This window comes from Silurus aristotelis (assembly GCF_946808225.1).
Source record: "Silurus aristotelis genome assembly, chromosome: 18".
NCBI lineage: Eukaryota > Metazoa > Chordata > Actinopteri > Siluriformes > Siluridae > Silurus > Silurus aristotelis.
Window position 1 is genome coordinate 3,200,667 of NC_139591.1, and position 18,959 is coordinate 3,219,625.

The 18,959-nt window shown below is 38.1% G+C and overlaps 1 protein-coding gene across 1 annotated transcript; it reads left to right on the forward strand.

The window, feature by feature from the left end:
• The first annotated feature begins 1,600 nt into the window (after window positions 1–1,600).
• slc38a9 (solute carrier family 38 member 9) lies at window positions 1,601–17,212 on the forward strand. The gene is made up of 15 exons (XM_083568122.1): window positions 1,601–1,736; window positions 3,032–3,169; window positions 5,755–5,887; window positions 6,924–7,042; window positions 7,143–7,206; window positions 7,309–7,402; window positions 8,680–8,850; window positions 8,959–9,018; window positions 9,871–10,071; window positions 10,379–10,486; window positions 10,911–11,017; window positions 12,191–12,304; window positions 12,396–12,544; window positions 13,289–13,378; window positions 16,025–17,212. The coding sequence occupies exons 2-15, from the start codon at window positions 3,072–3,074 to the stop codon at window positions 16,188–16,190; spliced, it is 1,674 nt and encodes a 557-aa protein (XP_083424248.1). The 5' UTR covers window positions 1,601–1,736; window positions 3,032–3,071; the 3' UTR covers window positions 16,191–17,212.
• The last annotated feature ends 1,747 nt before the right edge of the window (window positions 17,213–18,959 follow it).

Sequence of the window (18,959 nt, forward strand, 5' to 3'; positions counted from 1 at the left end):
GAATCGGGAAAACGAGAAAGGAAGGGAAGAATAGGGAGAATAGGAAGGGGAGGGGAAGATGAAAAGGGGAAGGAAGTATTAGGAGGGGAAAATAGAACAGGAAAGGGAGAATGGGGAAAATAGAGAGAGGAGAGGAAGGAGGGGTGGGAAGTATGAGTGGTCATAAAGAGAAGAGGAAAGAGAATGGTGTATGACCATTAATTACCATTAATAAGAGCTTCCAAGTTCACATTGCTAATGTACAGACAGACAGACAGACAGACAGACAGACAGACAGACAGACAGACAGACAGATAGATAGATAGATAGATAGATAGATAGATAGATAGATAGATAGATAGATAGTTGTTTGATCTTTACATAAATTCCGACATTTCAGTATTGGAAAAAGCCTGTACATGTTTCAAGTTTCAAGTTTTATTTGTCATATATACAGATGTCAGTGACAGTTTGTACAGTGAATGGCTCCAGGCAAACTACAGCAATATTAAATATTAAACAGAATACAAAAAAATATTATTATTTACAATATTGACAATACAATAATAAATATTTATATATATACACACAGATAGATGTGTATCTGTATATATACATTTAATCAATTAATTATATGATTATTTACATATATGACATTAGCATGAGGCATTCCTAAAAAACATAACAAATAAAAATATAAAAATATAGAAGACAGAGGATAACAAAAAGAATTGGTGTTTGGTGTGCAAAAAAAAAAAAATGCAAATATATGTAGTGTGCATTAAGGTGCAATAGTATTGAGTGCAATATTATTTAGAGAATTGTTCAGTCTCAGTGTGTTGAACAGTGCAAATATGTTTGGAATGTAACAAAGTCAGTTGGCAGCTGTGGCCTGCAGTCAGATTACAGTTTGATGATGATTCTGATATCCTGTTTCTTGCATTTGCTCCAGCATCACTTTGTACATTTGTAATTTATGTATCGTGTCTTTTTCCTCCTTTCACCTTATGTCCTTCATTTATTTATGTCATAGAGAGTAAGAATTTTATTGTATTTTCATTGTATGGTGCAACTGAAGCTGCAGAGAAAGCCACTAGATGGTTTTGGATTAAGAGGGCAGAACCGTGGGCAATTGCCACTGGGACGCAGGCTGGAGTCTGATCAACCCCGGCTGGGTCGCCTGGAAGAGGGTGTCTGATGTTGAAAGACCCAAAACAACCAATGACCCCAGGATACATCACTGATGATGTGTCCCGTGCATCTGCATGATGTATTTTGTATTATTTCCTGCACATATGACAATAAACTCCTGAATCCTCAATCTGGAATTCTGATGGTTGTGTCCACAAACTTTTGGCCATTCACAAGAAAACTTTAATTGACTTTAAATAAAATACTGAGTAATTATGAGGATGATTGATTTCAGAAGATAAATACACAAATAATAAAAGAAACGCATGAATTGTAAAAGTGTATGTTTTGGATCATTTGCAGAAACTGAGGAAGTTCCTTTCACTTGCACGTAAAAAAAAAAAAAACAGCAATAGAATGGTTGCTCCGGTGCATTCTGGGTAATGTAGTTTCCTCAGCCTGGTTTTGCACTGTTATATTTGAGATGTACACTACAAGTCACAGAAGGCTAATGTAAATCGCCATCAATTCACGTGGCTCTTTCAAAACAAGTTGTTTTCCCGGTGTATTGTTGTTCCTGCGGTTTCCAAAGGAAATCAAGCGACACTACAGTACTGTATTTACAGGTAGGTTGATGAATATAAATATAATAAAGCATATAAAAGAAGTAAAGTTGATTAATAGCGCTGAGTTTGGGAGGTTACATACGCGACATCAAGAACCAGGAACTCGGTGAGCATGGGAGCTACTTTCACTTAATCAGCGTTTTTTTATATTAACAAAACACAAAATTATAAATAAGGATATATTTAGAAAAGTCCATTTGTCTAAAACTTTTAACTTTCCTTGTTGTATGTTATGGCATGTTTGTACTAATAACGAATGAGCCTTGATTTTAATGTTGAATAATTAAATATATATAACAAATAATAACTGACAAATAATAATAGTGTCACACTTGTGAAAATTCAATTAAGTTGAACAAACAAGTATTAAATCCAGGAGCCTGAGCCTGGGAAAGTCATAAAGGCCATGTGATTTTGTGCTAAAAAACATCAGAACTCTTGAACCCTTAAAATTTCATAGTGTGCATTAGAAAACGTAGGTTATTTTTCATTAAAGCTTTATGTTTTTGGAAGTTTTAGTCTATGATCAAGGATTCATCGTGACCCAGACTTGTTCTTGTAGATATCAGAATCTGGTATATTGACTAGAGGAATTCCAGCTGTTGGTGACTCAAAAGTACAGACTTAAATAAAACTACAAATTTATCTTAAAATATACAAGACAATACGAGACGATTTAGACAATACGAGTCTGTATATGACAAAATCTTGTTCACAGATAAGGAATGAAGCTCACAGTAATCCAAACTCTGTGATGAAGTATTAAATTCCTTCTGCCTTGCGTTGCTTATTTGTAACAAACAGCCGCATTTATCATTCAGTGGATTTTGATCTGTGTGTTTTAAACTTATGAACGTAGCATTTTGTAGATGGAAAAGTTAGGAAACTGGTAAAACAGCATTTCTCTGACTGGTGAGTGTAATAGTAGTCTGCTGATGTTTGAATTCTTCAATGTCGAAGCTTCAAGGGTGGACTTAGACAGCTGCATTTTTTTCTCTACCTCTTTTGCACATGCTCACACACAGGGGCTCACACTTCTCTCAGAACCTTTGCCTTTTCATCGGAGTGAGAGGAATCTAATAGTGTAGGGAACGACACAGTGTTCAGGCGGGCTTATTTAGTTTTAACTTCAATTAGTTCAAGGTTTGTGCTTTTTATGGCTTAAAAAAAACAGGATTATTCTTTTATTTTAGGGTAGAAATTGGAAATGTGATCGAGCCTCTACAGAAAAGAGGAGTTCACGTGCAATGGTGAGGTTGATTTGTGGTTATTTTTCTTCCCTAATTTCTGTCCAGGCAATGATTTTCGAGTGAAGCACGTGAATCAGAAGTCATCATGGAGGATGATGGGAAACCGCTGTTGGGTTCCATTCAAGCAGCAGAAGAAGATTACTACTCGGACCAGGTAGACTTTCTGGATTCGAGACAAAGAAGGTATGAGTTCTATATCAAGCATACACTATTTAGAAAAAAACAACACTGAAAGTTAGACCTAATATTTGCAAGGAAATAGAATTAAAAGTGAATGTATAAAGTCTTTAGTCACTCAGTGGTCAGTTTGCTGAAGACTGCAGGGTTTTGTGTCTTTTTATTCATTTGATGTATTTGTTTTGGAGACTTTTTACCTCCACATGACTTGAGAGCGTCTAAATGCTGCCATGTTGCAGTCCAAACCAGGCACTGACTGCATCTGTTGTATTGTGCTGGTGCTTCATAAAGGAAATGATGATTGTAGGCCCTTATAATTGCACTCCATGCATTTTTAAACAAGCAGCAGTGCTGCAGATTCACACGTAATCGGTAGCTAATTTGTATCCAGCTCCGGATTTGCCCTCTCCAAAAAGTAATGCTAACGCTAGTCAAAGCTGGAGAGCTGATCTATATTTACACTAATAGTAAAAAATGATAACACCCTGGTGTCTTGCGCATACCTGGACATAGAGAGCTTGTATTTTAAGTGCTTTGAGGATTTCTTCACAGTAGGGATCATGTCAGATGAAGAGAAATTTGCTAAATTTTTTACCAAGTGGGGTGTAATTTAGGGGAAAGTACATAAGCACCACAATTTATTTATTTATTTATTAATTTATTTTTTGAGCGAAGACGCCTTTATTTGTCACATATACAGTACAGACCAAAAGTTTGGACACACCTTCTCATTCAAAGAGTTTTCTTTATTTTTATGACTATGAAAATTGTAGATTCACACTGAAGGCATCAAAACTATGAATTAACACATGTGGAATTATATATGGAATTATATACATAACAAAAAAGTGTGAAACAACTGAAAAATGTCATATTGTAGGTTCTTTAAAGTAGCCACCTTTTGCTTTGATTACTGCTTTGCACACTCTTGGCATTCTCTTGATGAGCTTCAAGAGGTAGTCACCTGAAATGGTCTTCCAACAGTCTTGAAGCAGTTCCCCGAGAGATGCTTGGCACTTGTTGGCCCTTTTGCCTTCACTCTGCGGTCCAGCTCACCCCTAAACCATCTCGATTGGGTTCAGGTCCGGTGACTGTGGAGGCCAGGTCAACTGGCGCAGCACCCCATCACTCTCCTTCTTAGTCAAATAGCCCTTGATGCCTTCAGTGTGACTCTACAATTTTCATAGTCATGAAAATAAAGAAAACTCTTTGAATGAGAAGGTGTGTCCAAACTTTTGGTCTGTACTGTACATTAAAGCACAGTGAAATTCTTTTCACTGCATATCCCAACCATGTTAGCGTCAGCCATGATACGGCACCCCTGGAGCACGCATGAGGCATCAGGGGCGTAAGAGTTGCAGCTTGGCCAAATCAGAGCTTTAACCGCTGAGCTACCACCTGCCTTTTCTTTGTTTTTTTTGTTTTTTTTATTCACTGTTTACTGATGATGGAAATGAGAAAATATCATGTGGCAAACACTCAAAATGCAGAAAAAGACGTGTGGTAAAGTGCTGGGATTTGAACGTCCAACCTTCTGGTCAGTAGATATGCTTTTACACTACTGTCTTTAATAGCAATGTAGTGACAGCTACTTTGTCTAAGCATTGCTTTGTTTAATGCGCTCATTAACTGTCGCATTATTTTCATTTGACTCACTCTGACCCCTAAGGCTGCCACTCACAATACACGTGAGTCACAGTACGTTTTGCTGTCTGTGCAAGCCGGCGCTTCAACTCATTGGTTGTTTTTAACATGTCTGCGCAAGCTGCCGTTTCACATGAATTTCCAAGCAGAGAAGAAAAAAACAAAAAAAACATTAACACCTAGCTTAACACTAAGGCCAAGGTTCGAAATTCCGTAAACGATCTCGCGGCAACGATCACCAACAAGTCACCCGATGTGGTATTTTTAGCTCCGCAATTTGTGCGACTTGCACGGCAAGTGAGTTTTCTGGGAAGCTTTTGAAAGCCCTTTCTGTGAGTGTACCAGCACGTATGTGCTGAAATGTCACGGATGTGCATTGATAGTGCGAATACGAATGCCTGTAATTGTTTCCTTCACAAGCAGCTGGTTGCTTTTAGTGATCGTTGCTCCTTCCAAGATTTTGTTTTTCTGTTTGCTGTACGATTTTCCAATTTTTTCTGAGAAACATTTTAATCATGACAGGATTATTTTTCTTTCTTGTTTCTTCAAAGGCTGGGGTGTGTGTGTGTGTTGTGTGTGTGTGTGTGTATTGGTCTCATAGGGAAATTGTTGGGTTGCAGTTGCTTATGGTAAAATGAAAGTAAATATTAAAGTAAAATAGAAAAAAAGGGACATTTGAATAAATATACATATTCAGTTATATATTGAGGACTAGCTGTTTAACACTCAGTTGGTGGAGTTATAGTGTGTGTGTGTGTGTGTGTGTGTGTGTGTGTGTGTGTGTGTGTGTGTGTGTGTGTGTGTGTGTGTGTGTAATATTTAATGTGACGTGAGGTAATTGACCAGTGATTTAATATGACATGGTGGCATTTGTTTATAAACTTAAAATGTAACTGCAAAAGGTATAAAACCAAAAAAGTTTTAAATCACTTGTCTCTGGCTTGCAGGCCTTTCCATGTAGAGCCCAGGAACATTGTGGAGGACTTGGCTCAGGAGCAACGCGTGTCTGCTGAGGCTTCAGTGCTGAACAGCAGAGTTCATTACTACGGACGTCTGACTGCATCATCAGACAGGCTGCTGGTAATCTTTCGTCTTTTAGAAACCACAATGATTCTACAGTCAGGCTAATGTACTTTTCTCACAGACTGCATTTGGGTCGAGTGGTGCAGCAGATACAATTTATAAACAAAGGTATTGGGAAACATGACTTTTCCAGCCATCTGTGCTTCTTTGGCAAAATGTTTGCACAAATTCGGAGACACACAAATGTTTTGATTTGACTTTGGATCCAAGTTTTCCATTCACTTGAGCTAGGAGACCCAAACCTGTTCTGTCCTGAATCCTGTGCAGAAGCCATGAAGATATGGGTTGGAGTGAAAGATCTTGGCCTGCTGTAGACCTCAACCCTATCGAACACCTGGGAAGAATGAATTATTCACGTTGATTACTAAATGATTTTACAAACACCCCTGTGGCTGAAAGAGCACAAATCTCCACAATCTATTGAAACATCTACCCAGAAGATTGGAGGTTATTATAACAGGAAATGGGAATTAAATGTGGAATAAAAATATGTTCAAAAAAGCAGATACCAATCTTATGGTCGGGTGTCCACAAACACAGATCTTCACTGATCACTTTTTCATGTTCTGCTAAAGTTTTTCCTGGATTTAATCCATGTTCTGAACGGTTCTCCCACCTCTTAAAAATGTACCAGTAGGTTGATTTTGTCTTTTTGTGTCCATTGATTAACTGGCTAAAGTTACTGGAATCCAATGCAACCCTGACCAGGACAAAGCATCTCGTGGAGAAGAATAAATATATTCAGTTTAAATGGTCAATTGATAACTGCTTTACTTGATTGAAATACATAGATCATTTTCCTCTTAATTTCAGTACACAGCGTTTGTCAAACTACACACATATACACAGCAGGTTTAATATTTATTTGGTTGGAACCCAATCTGTCCTTTTCAGCGTAAAGAAAACAAAGAGCTACTGATTATCGATTTGCACTCTGAAACGACCTAATAGCAGCACGCTCCAAGCAGTCTAATTACACCACATGTTTGTCATGAACTAATGCTTTTGTTTATTCTATCCAACCCTTTTAAAGGCTCCTCCTGACCATGTGATCCCTTCACCTGAAGAGCTCTATGTTTACAGCCCTCTGGGCACAGCGTTTAAAGTTCAAGCCGGAGATGGCTCGGTCAAAAACCCAAGTATTGTCACTATGTATGTATGAAAAATGAGTTTTCTAATTCTTACTGCAAATTCAGTTACGATATGCCGGAAAATATGCCAGTGTCATTTTCAAGCCCCTGTATTTGTGTAGCTTTGCTATCTGGAATACAATGATGGGAACGTCCATTCTGAGCATGCCATGGGGAATAAAGCAGGTGTGTGTGTGTGTGTGTGTGTGTGTGTGACACTTTAGATTTCTTCCAAAATGACACTTTATCACTTGCCTATAACTGGATTTTTGTTTTGTTTTTTTGCAGTCTGGGTTCACGTTGGGAATCATCATCCTCATCCTAATGGGCTTTATCACACTCTACTGCTGCTACAGAGTCCTGAAGTCCACGAAATCAATACGTAAGCCAGCCCCAAGGCTCTTATCGCTTTCACTTCAGCGTAATCATAGACAACACTGATGAGTAATGTGGAGTTCTCAAGTCAATATAGGTTTCTTCTTTGTGAAAAACATTGATGCATTTGGATCTATGAAAGTCACAATATAAAACAAGATTTTTCTTCGTAGTAGTAGGGGGAGGTAGTAGCTTAGTGTTTAAGGTGTTGGACTTTAGATTTGAAGGTCCATGAGTTAGGGGTTGACCGATGTTGGATTTTAACGATAGTTAGGTTTGGTCGTACTTGTCGATAACCCGATAATCAACTGATAGTTTTTAAAAGCCATACTGGATAAAAAACAAACACTCCATGTAAAATAGTACTGTATTGCAAAAATAAAAAAGTACTGAATCATGAAAATGTGCTAAATGAAATAAATAGGTGCAACATGCAGTCTCGCATGTAAAAACAAACAGCACAGTTAGTGATTCACCTCTAGAGGCCGCTCTTGTAAAGACAGCAGACGGGAAGCCGGAAAAACTATCGGTATGGATTTTTGCCGATAGCTGATATTTCCAGCGATCAACTTTCGGTGATTTGTCGACCTCTAGTCATGAGATCAGGCCGGCACTCCTGGGCCCCTAAGCATGGCCCTTAACCTCATGTAATTTGCGCTGGATAAATGTAAATGAAGTGTTTGTACTTTTTTTTTTTGTAGGGAAGGGTTAGCTTAGTGGTTAAGATGTTGGACTTCTGATCAGAAGGTCATGAGTTTAAATCCCAGCAACAGTAAGATGGCACTGCGGGGCCATTGAGCAAGACCCTTAACCCTCAACTGCTCAGTTGTATAAATGAGAATTGTAAGTTGCTCTGGATAAGATACTGGAGCATGTAGTAATGTTAATAGTCTGATACACTGTTCTGTTAAATGGTTTCAGATACACTAAAGGAGATGTTTTTTAAAAGGACAGGCGCATTACCCATCTCTCAGCAATGCTAATGATTCGCAGAATAAATCTTTTCACGGTTCAGTGTTACCGCTGGCAACCAATCCCCCCCCCCCCTGCTGTGCTGTTTACTGCTGTTGGCAAGAGTGCTAGAATTTTATGAGTCTATACTTCCTTATGTGTTTTTCACATGTAGCAGCATGCTTTTTGTTCCACTTTTACACTTTGGTGTATGTGGATTCAGCATTTTGGAAGCATTCTATCAATACTTATTTATATATGTGTGTACAGTTCAAGAGATTACTATGATATCAAGCTTGTGTTTACATCTTTTTGTAATTTTTTTTATAACAGCTTATATAGATACTTCAGACTGGGAGTTCCCTGATGTGTGTAAATATTACTTCGGGAGAATGGGACAGTGGTCAAGTCTGTTCTTTTCCATGATATCACTGATTGGAGCCATGGTGGTTTACTGGGTGCTTATGTCCAACTTCCTGTTCAATACGGGAAAATTCATCTACGGTAAGCAGCCACAGTGGCATTGCTTTCATAAATTCAATGATTCATTGTGGTTTAGATATTGGTTTAATGCGTCATCAGGCAATAGTGCTTTTCTTTTTCTACCACCAGACTACGTTCACAACGTCAACATGTCCGATTCGGAGTTCGGCACAAATGGAACAGCGAGAGGTTGGTATCTGTGAGAGATTTTTGATGTTGAAGTTCGCTCTGGATAAGGACATCTGCCAAATGCCCTAAATGTACTTGTACCACTGCTCATCCATGCAATCAGTCTAATTCCAGCCAATCATATGGCAGCATGGAGTATCAGAATCAGGTTTATTGGCCATGTGTGTTGGTGACTCGAAAACATACCGACATAAATAACACTATACAGAGTATACAGATAGTTTGTTTATATGGAAAGAAAAAAAAACCATCGTGTAATCAGCGGTTCTGCGTGCGGAAATGCTTTGTTCATTTAGAGGGGTCAGAGGAGAACGAGAGGAAGTCTCTCGTAACCTATTTAACCAAAATGTGGTGAGCAGAAAAGCAACTTGGAATGCACAATACGGCAAACAATGCTGTAGGCGGGTTGGTGGGCGATTTACAAGAGTACACAAGACCACATCAGGTTCCAAGCTACAAGCTGTTGTAGCCACAGACTTCGAGACAGTTCATGATTGCGGAAAAACTGCGGATCAACTGTAGCTTCGAGTCACTCCGATCACATGTTATTTAATCAACATAGCTATACGCCAACAATGTCCTTTTCCTTTAGAATCAGCCAATCAAGGTTTGGGAATGGTATGGGGGCAAAATATGTTTGAATTCTTTGAACCAAAAACACTTATTTAACCTTTTAGAATAAAAAAAATATATATATTACACAATCCTTTAAATGCAGCTCGTTCATACTCTATAAAGTTTTTATCTATCTATTTGATCTCACTGCTGAGTAAGCAAGTTATAATACTCCCTAATGCTTAATGAGCTCTAATGTGTGCTGTCGCAGTAATCTAGTTTCATCTTCTCTCCCAGTGCTTTGCCCATACCCAGATGTGGATCCCGATATTAACAAAAGCCTTAGCCAGCACTACGTGAGCGGTAACAGTTCAGACACGGCACTGTTTGATCACTGGTGGAACAAAACCAACACGATCCCTTTATACCTCATCCTGCTGCTTTTTCCGCTGCTCTGCTTTCGCTCGGCCTCCTTCTTCGCCAGGTTCACCTTCCTGGGTAAGTGTTTCTTCATGCCGACGTTCCAATTTGATCAGAAAGGAGGGCTGTAAAAACGAACTCGTTTAAATATTCGGATTGGGTAGGATAATAAAGTGGAACTGGTATTTCGTCGATATTGTAATGATTGTAAAGGTTTTGCATATTTGATGAAATTTTCTTGCACCAATGCAAATCCATTTGATGCAAATTCATTTGCATTTTTCTGTTGGAGTGGGTATTGATTTTTTTTTTCTTTTTGTATTTTCCATACTGTTCGTGTGTAAGGGGACTTTCATGCAAATAGGTTTTGTTTCATTTCACGCAGGTACTCTTTCAGTGATCTACCTCCTCGTCCTGGTCACCCTTAAAGCCTTTCGGCTAGGCTTTCACCTGGAGTTCCATTGGTTTGAGTCTTCAAATTTTTTTGTCGCAGGTAAACACCAGTTCCAGGAACAGATGAATGAATACAGGATTCTGCACCGTAGTGCCATGTTTTTAATTCAGTAATTAGGTTGCCTCTAGAGGTTGAGTGACAAATTCTCTGTGTACCAGTGAAGTCACTGTTTTCTGTTTTTTGTGCACCATTGGAATAGAATAATTCAACTATGATACAACCAATAAGATAAAGTGATTTTACAAGCATAAAGGAAAAACTAAATCTTTTTCTGACCTTAAGTATTTCCATGAAATATCTTCTTCATGACAAGCTGTCACCAATGAGGTCCTGAATAGCAAACACCAACTTTTCAGATCAAGTAAAACGTCTCAGGGAACGTTCAGGTCCTCGGTGTACATTACTGATTAGTGCTTTTTGTTTTAAAGTGCTGACCCAAGCAGTTTCACTGTCTGTTGTCCAGAGTTTCGAGTCTTGTGTCCTCAACTCACCGGTGTCCTCACGCTGGCTTTCTTCATCCACAATTGCATCATCACCCTCATGAAGAGCAACAAGAATCAGGAGAACAACGTGAGTGCCGTGATGTCTTAAAAAAACCTGAAATTTACAGGATATTTTATGGCGCACTGATAAACTGATAACAGATCCCACCAAACTTGAAGGCCATGTTGCATCAGTTTGCTCATCACTGCATACAGAAGCAGAGCACAGATATTAAGGAACAGCCTTTGTAAGTGACCGAGCTGAGTTTCTGTGGGAAAGGCAGACTTCCTGATCAGGTCTCATTAGCAAAGAGTATGAAGGTCGTTGTTACCAGAAGTCATGTCTTTTTGTTTTAGTTTCTTTATTTGTTGTGTTTCCTGATCACGTGTAATGCTGAGTTCAGCTAAAACGAATGATCGTTTTTGCAGAGTCTCCTGCACCTCTTAGAGTCTAAAATATAAAATCCTAAAATAAAAGTCTATTTTCTATATTTTAGGCTTTAAGAAAAGTCTTACATTTGCTGTTCTAAGTCTTGTTTTCTGTTAGTTTCTGTGGTGGTGTTTTTTCTTTCGCTCGACCAAATATAATTTCCTGTCATTCGCATTAAATAAGATCAACAGCCAATCAGCTTTCTGTTATTGCCTCGAATCTCTTGTATTGAACCACAGAAAACAGAAAACAATTTTTAGCTATGGCGAAGTTTAGCGAGTTTAGCGATATTTGGATGAATTTAGGGCTCGGTTTTGAGTCCGGTTTCTAACAACGTATTTGTGTATGTTTTTGCTATCGTGACTTTTCATTCTTAACGGTTTTAAAAAGGTCTTCAAAAGTCACAAATGTAACTTGGTATAACCTGCAGAATCCCTGTATGTGGGATGTGATAGCTTATTGGTTAAAGCATTGAATTTTGGATCTGAAGGGTGTGAGTTTAAATCCCAACCACACCAAGCGGCCACTCCTGGGCCTCTGAGCAAGGCTCTTAATCCAATACATGCTCAGTTGCATAAATGAGTTAAATATAAGTCGCTCTGGATAAGAGTGTCTGATAAAAGCATTTCAGAATTCTCAGCACATTCAACCATGAGGTGATTGAGTTACAATAGCAGAAGACCACATCTGCTTATACTCCTGTCAGCCAGAAAGAATGGATGCAGGATCACCAAGACTCTGGAGAAAGAATCAAATTGGACAATGTGTGTATGGAAATGGGATCTAAAAAGGGCGTCTGTATAACATACTTATTACGTTTTGTGTTTGCAGGTTCGGGACTTGTCCTTGGCCTACCTTTTAGTAGGTCTAACATACCTCTATGTGGGAGTCCTGGTGTTTGTTTCATTTCCATCTCCACCACTTTCTAAAGACTGCATTGAACCAGTAAGTCTTTGTAACTCTTCAGATTTCACCTAACGCTCAGTTTTTGTTATTTAGCCATGGATTCTAATACTAACCTTTTGCTTTGGTGCAGAACTTTCTGGATAACTTTCCCAGCAGTGATGTTTTGGTGTTTGTAGCTCGAGCCTTTCTGCTGTTCCAAATGACCACCGTCTACCCTCTGCTGGGGTACCTGGTTCGGGTGCAGATCATGGGCCATTTCTTTGGCAATCCCTACCCCAGGTAATGTGGGCTTACTACAAACAGTATGCACTGATCCTCTGCAGTGTATCTGAAAGACTGGTTTTAGATCAGGTGTCTGTCATGGTTCTGTGGAAAAAAACAATGACTATCATTTAGGAAAAGAAAACTTTTTTTTTTTTTTTTTCTCTCGATCTTCTAATTTTTCTTCAGCTGTGACCTGAGTGATCCAGAGCTGAAAAAACAAAGTATGTAATCGCTCACGTATTTAGAATTATGGTGTTAAGTTTCAAAAGCACTTTCAGCAAAGTGTTTTTTTCCCTTCACACATTTCATCCATCCTTTTTTTTTCTTCATTCCAGTCTTTTCCACAGGATTCTGGCCATGAACAAGATAAACAACTTAATAAAATAGCAAGCAAAATGGCTAAACGCTTAAATGTGCAGTTCGGATGGTATGAAACTTGGTATGCTGTATTGCTATTCAGCCGAAATTGATGTGTTGGAATGATTATTATGTCGTCTTTGTAATACGACGCTTTTACAATCATGTCCCGTCAAGTAGCTGCATGTTTAGGACCTGAATATTGGGAGAGTTTTGTGTTTTGTTTAGTGGTTCTATGTAAGAATAGATCAAGTAGTCAGGACAGTAGCAGCAATAAATTGTCATAAAGGTGTACTGATAATCACAATAGTAAAAGTGTCTAATAAAATGTAAAAACATTAAAAAAATTTAAAAATATCCTATAAAATATAACAATTATTAAACTGCTGTTTCCCCCAATAGTTTTTTCCATGTCTTCGGGCTGAACGTTGTACTTGTGACTGCTGGGGTCCTAATGGCCTGTTTTTTCCCCAACATTGGTTCCATTATCAGGTGAGCGAAAAGTTTGACACTTCAAATTTTGACAAAAACATATTTTTAATGACTACCAATTTGTAGTTGTAGTACCATTACTAATGATGATAATTTAGAGGTTGACCCATACCAATAACTGGGTTGGATCGTATTTGATTATAATGGATAAATCAAATCAAATGGATACTAAATTAAAAAAAGTGCTAAATTTAATTAATATAAATATTTATTAATATTGAGTTTATTTAAATTAATAAATATTAAAGGAGGGAAAAAAGACGCATTTATACTGAAACAAAAGTAACATCCCAAATAATAAATATATTATTATTGAATATATTTAATTAAGAAATATTGACAAAAATAAAAGACATGCATTTAAACCGAAACAAAAATGAACACTTAAAACAAATAAATAACAACAGTTACATCCGAAATTAATCAAAAGGACGGCACGTGGTGTCAGTGATTCGCCTCTAGAGGCTACTCTCGTATTGTATAACGCAACCCGGAAAAACTATTGGTATGAAGTTTTGACGATAGTTCCAGCAATCAACTATTGGTGGCGATAAAAGGGTAGGTAACACTTTTCTGCCTGGTGTGCTTAGCTGCCCTGTGTTAGTTAGTGGGTGGGGATTAATTTGACTAATTGAAAGAGTATGGGATAAATAAAAAGGGCCTGCTACAGAACCCTGTGGTACACCATAAACCAGAGGTCCCCAACCACCGAGTACTGGGCTCTGGAAGAGCTGCTACAGGTTCTCGAGAACACTCAGGGGAAACTGTGTATAGACATGACACATATATACATATATATTTATGGTATATATATTGTGGTTGTCGACTCAAATTAAAAAAGCTTTTTTTTTAATTAAGATATGTGTCACACTACTTCAGTATAATCAGAGAAACCAAAGTTACGTTTGTTAAATTCTGATAAATTCTGTTAATTTTATCTTTTAGATCTGCAATCTATGGCCCTTTTACTGTTATATCATCTACCCTCGCTTTCTGGGAAGACTTTCTGCTTTATTTTCGAGCATGTCTTGTTCTGCTGCTTTGTGCACAGGGGTGTTGTCATGTCTGAACATGTCTGGGTCTCATAGTTTAACTGAAAGAAAACTAATGGATAAGAGACTTTCTATACCTTCTGTTTAGACATTACCTAACAGCCAACCATTTAGGTACATTTCTGTACTTTTAATTGCTCTGAAGTTTGACATTAGATGCGGGAGTTTTCAAATATCTAGAATCCAGATCTAAAATGCAGGTTAGACAAGGTAAGGGTTGTGACCTCTGTATCCTGGGAACTTGAACATGTAAAAACATGTGAAGTGTGAATTTAGCATAATACTGATATTACATCCTCATTTAATGTCATATTTCAGCCACAAGGGTGTTCGTAAAGTCAGCTACTGATGTAGGTGAGGAGGCCTGGGGTGCAGTCCGCATGAAAAAAAATAGGGTTGAGGGTCAGAGCTCTATAACAGGAGATCTTTCACTCCAACCCATGTAAATCATCTCTTCATAAAGATGGCTTTGTACACCGGAGCAATGTCATGTTGGAACAGGTGTGGGTCTCAAAATTCAAAATGTAATTGTACCTTATCCAAAGAAATCCTGTAAGATTGTGTGTCTCTAACTTTGTGATAACATTTCGGGGAAGAAGCACATATGAGGGGAAAAGTCAGGTGTCCCAATACTTTTGTCTATCGAATGAACAGCAGTGAAATGAACAAAACACACTTTACAATCTCATGTATAGAGATTGTTTGGATGGAGTGTAGAGAATCTGGAGGCCTTGTCTCACCAAAACATTGTTTCCTGTATTCACTCTCAGTTTCAAATGTAATGCAGAAATGAAACCTTACACGTTTCTTGTGTGTGCAATCTTCTTACTTTGAGTTTAATTATGTGATTCCACTGCCATCTAGAGGCCAAGAGAGAATATGTGCTCTGTGTGGGTGGGACGGATCGCTTTATTTATTTCTTTGTCAATCAGAGCGTCACTAATCAAATAATCACAGTTGCAGTGAGAACATTTTCCAAGCACATTTAGCTGCCATGGGAAGTTGTAGTGAGATCATTGATCATGTGTTGTGCAGTAAAGGAAAGACATTAATAGTTAAAAAGCAACCTGTTTTCGGTTTTGTTTGCTTTGAAAGGAAATGAAAATGCAAACTAGAAGCAATAAAAGTTAAAAGGCAAACAAAAAACATCAAATAATGACCTGAAATTTTATAATGACAATATATGATTTGAAGGCTGACTGCTGATAACCAATCACAAAAACTATATTTTGTAAAAAGAAATGGCATAATGTAAAAAGCAATTAGAACACAAACAGATAATTTGTAATAAACTTATTTTATATATATATATATATATATATATATATATATATATATATATATATATATATATATATATATATATAAAATATTTGGATTTAATTATCTTTTCCCAAATACATACGTAGTCATAAGGCCTGGGTTGTGCATGCACAGTGAGACCTTAAGAGGTCGCTGTTGCATATATTAACTCTTCCCCCCACAAAAAAAAAGATTATTGAATACATTTTTGAAATGTCTTTTTTTTTCTTTTCTCCAAAGGACACAGATGTTATAATTTCTATTGTGTGTGTGTGTGTGTGTGTGTGTGTAGGTATTCAGGAGCAACATGCGGTTTGGCCCTGGTGTTTGTCTTCCCTTCAGCTGTCCATCTGATGGCCCTGAGACGTAGTGGTGAATTGCGATGGCTCTCTGCTTGCTTCCACATTTTCCTCATCGTCCTCGGGCTGGCCAACCTTCTAGCCCAGTTTTTTCTGTAGCCCTGTCACATTGTTTACACGGTTGTAGTTCTGGTTTTAGAACCAGGTGCCTGTTGTTGTAATACATTTAGTAAAAGACACAACACGAATGAAAATGAAAGAAAATCCACAATGGCAATAATCACTTTCGTTTAAATTGAAAATCAACCATCGGGATGATACGATCGTGTTGGGATTTACCTCGTGTTTAATTGTCCCACTGTGGTGGGGTTTAGCCCACACACTGGAGGTCTGTGATTGCACCAGGTATCATCTGTACATCAAGCAGGTGACTTTAATCTGTTTTTTGTTTTCCTGTGTTTCCACTGCACTCTTTCAGTCATATTACTGCGTGAGTGGACAGAACGTTTAGGTCACACACTGACGCTTTCATTTTTGTTTCTCTGAACCGTCAACTGAACCGAACTTTTTATACAAATGAGCAAAAAAGATTACACACTTGACACGTGGAAATTCAGGAGAAAATCTCCACACTTGGAAATACTCACACCTCACTCACTTACACTCACACTTTCTCTCATATTTCTCTCACTCTTTCTGAAAATGTATGGATATGTGGACAAAAGCATTGGGACACTGACTTTTCTATCCATATGTGCTTTTTTCCCAAACTGTTCCCCAAACTTAGAGGCACATAATTGTGTCTTTGGATGTGCCACTAAATTTAGCCTTGAACTAGAAAACCCAAACCTGTTCCAGCATGATTATGCCTCTGTGTACAAAATCAGCTCCATGAAGATCTGCTTTACATGGAGTTGGAGTGGAAGAGCTGCTCCAGCGCATTGAACCTCAGCTATATTGAACACTTTCGGGATGAATGTAAACACTGACTGCACCCCAGGACTCCTCACCTCACCTACAGCAGTACATGACTTTACTAACACCCTTGTGGCTGAATGAATCTCCTCACAGTTCCCCCCCATCCACACTCTAATCTAGTGAAACATCTTCAAGAGTGGAGGTTATTAAAACAGCAAAAAGGGAATAAATATGGAATTGGATGTTCAAAAACTAAATACAAATCTCATATGTCCACAGATGTTTGTCTCTATATGTTTGTTATATGTTTGTGTCTAAAGGGTCTTCACTGAAATGCAGTAAAAATCCATGAGCACTAATTTACAGCACACTGTGGTAAAGATTAGAGGGTTTGAATATATTAATAATACATTATAGACTTTGCAAAGGCTTCTTTCATACACTTTAATAAACCAATGTGGGCAGGTTTTTTTTTTTTTTTTAAAATGAAGTCATCTAGGGCTACATGATATGAGGAATTTGATATTAGCATTATGCTAAATGATGTGAAAATTCTGTGTAATTCTGATTTATAAAGTGAATGGTAGAATTTTGTTGGATTTGTCCAGCGAGACATGCAGAAGCCTTCAGCAGGTGAGTCTCCACTCGGATTTTCTTCGGAAAAGAACGAAAGGTGCTTCATACTTGTACTTTACAGCACAGTGAAATTCTTTCTTTGCATATTCCAGCGATGGGAGGAAACTGAGGTCAGAGTACAGGGTCTGATATGATACAGCACAGAAGATTAAGGGTCTTGCTGACTGCCACCAAACACGACAGCTTAGTGATACCAGGCCTTGAACCCATGTCCTTCCAATCAGTAACCCAGAACCTTAACCACTGAGATACTACCACCAAATTAGCACCAGTACAAGTTTGTTTTGGAAATATAGCAAATGTGGTGGTCGTCTTCTTTCGGCTGCTCCTGTTAGGGGTCGCCAAAGCGGATCATCTATTACTCTGTCCTCTACATTTGCCTCTTTCAAACCAACTACCTGCATGTTCTCCCTCACCACATCAATAAACCTCCTCCTTGGCCTTCCTCTTTTCCTCCTTCCTGGCGGATCCATACTCAACATTTTGCTACCGATATACCTCATGTCCCTCCTCTGCACATGTCCAAACCATCACAATCAGACCTCTCTCACTTTGTCTCCAAAACCTTCTACATGCACTGTGGTAACGTCATTAAATACCCCTAAAGCAGTTTTTCCTTGATGGTTTTTTAGGGTGTTATGGTTGGGGGGTAAAAAAAAAAAATCAACAGCTGGTTTGTGTTTAAGTGATTTCTGAATTTAGTTTTTGTATCAATATTTGCCTTACCATGTCAATATTTTTTCAAAATGGAGTTCCTCTCGGTGGAGCCTCAGGTTACGTTAAGACAACATAAAAATATAGATATTCAGCACCCAATATCAAATCAAATGTTATTTATAAAGCACATTTAAAAATCAACCTTGGTTGGCCAAAGTGCTGCACATGATAATAAAAGGTGAGAAATGAAAGATAAGAAGTACAGGAGTTTGGCAATGAATAATAAATGTATAAAAGTTGTTGTCGATTGTAGGCGTAGGATCAATGATTGACAGAATAAAAGTAAAGTAGTCAGTACAAACATAGCCAGAAATGTGGAAGTCTGACTGCAAACCACACACACTGGTGCATTCTTTCTTCCCTTCCATCCAATTCTATAATTTCTATGAATGTACAGTTTATCTGAAGTCTGATCCACTACTTACAGCCAAAATATAAATACATACTGTATAGCATCCATTATACAGTAAGCCATCATGGACTTCTTTATATTTGTGCTGATTTACATTTGGCTCATGCTGTTGGCAGAATGATTCTTTTTCTTCTTCTTCTTCTTCTTCTTCTTCTTCTTCTTTCGGCTGCTCCCATTAGGGGGCGCCACAGCGGATCATCCGTCTCCATACCACCCTGTCCTCTACATCTGCCTCTTTCACACCA

Bases quoted from the DNA above. Each gene is read 5' to 3' on its own strand.
- slc38a9 (XM_083568122.1), top strand. From the start codon at position 3,072: ATGGAGGATGATGGGAAACCGCTGTTGGGTTCCATTCAAGCAGCAGAA. The intron at 7,403-8,679 runs GTAAGCCAGCCC...TTTTTATAACAG, and splicing joins GAAGTCCACGAAATCAATAC to CTTATATAGATACTTCAGAC. The intron at 10,487-10,910 runs GTAAACACCAGT...TCTGTTGTCCAG, and splicing joins TTCAAATTTTTTTGTCGCAG to AGTTTCGAGTCTTGTGTCCT.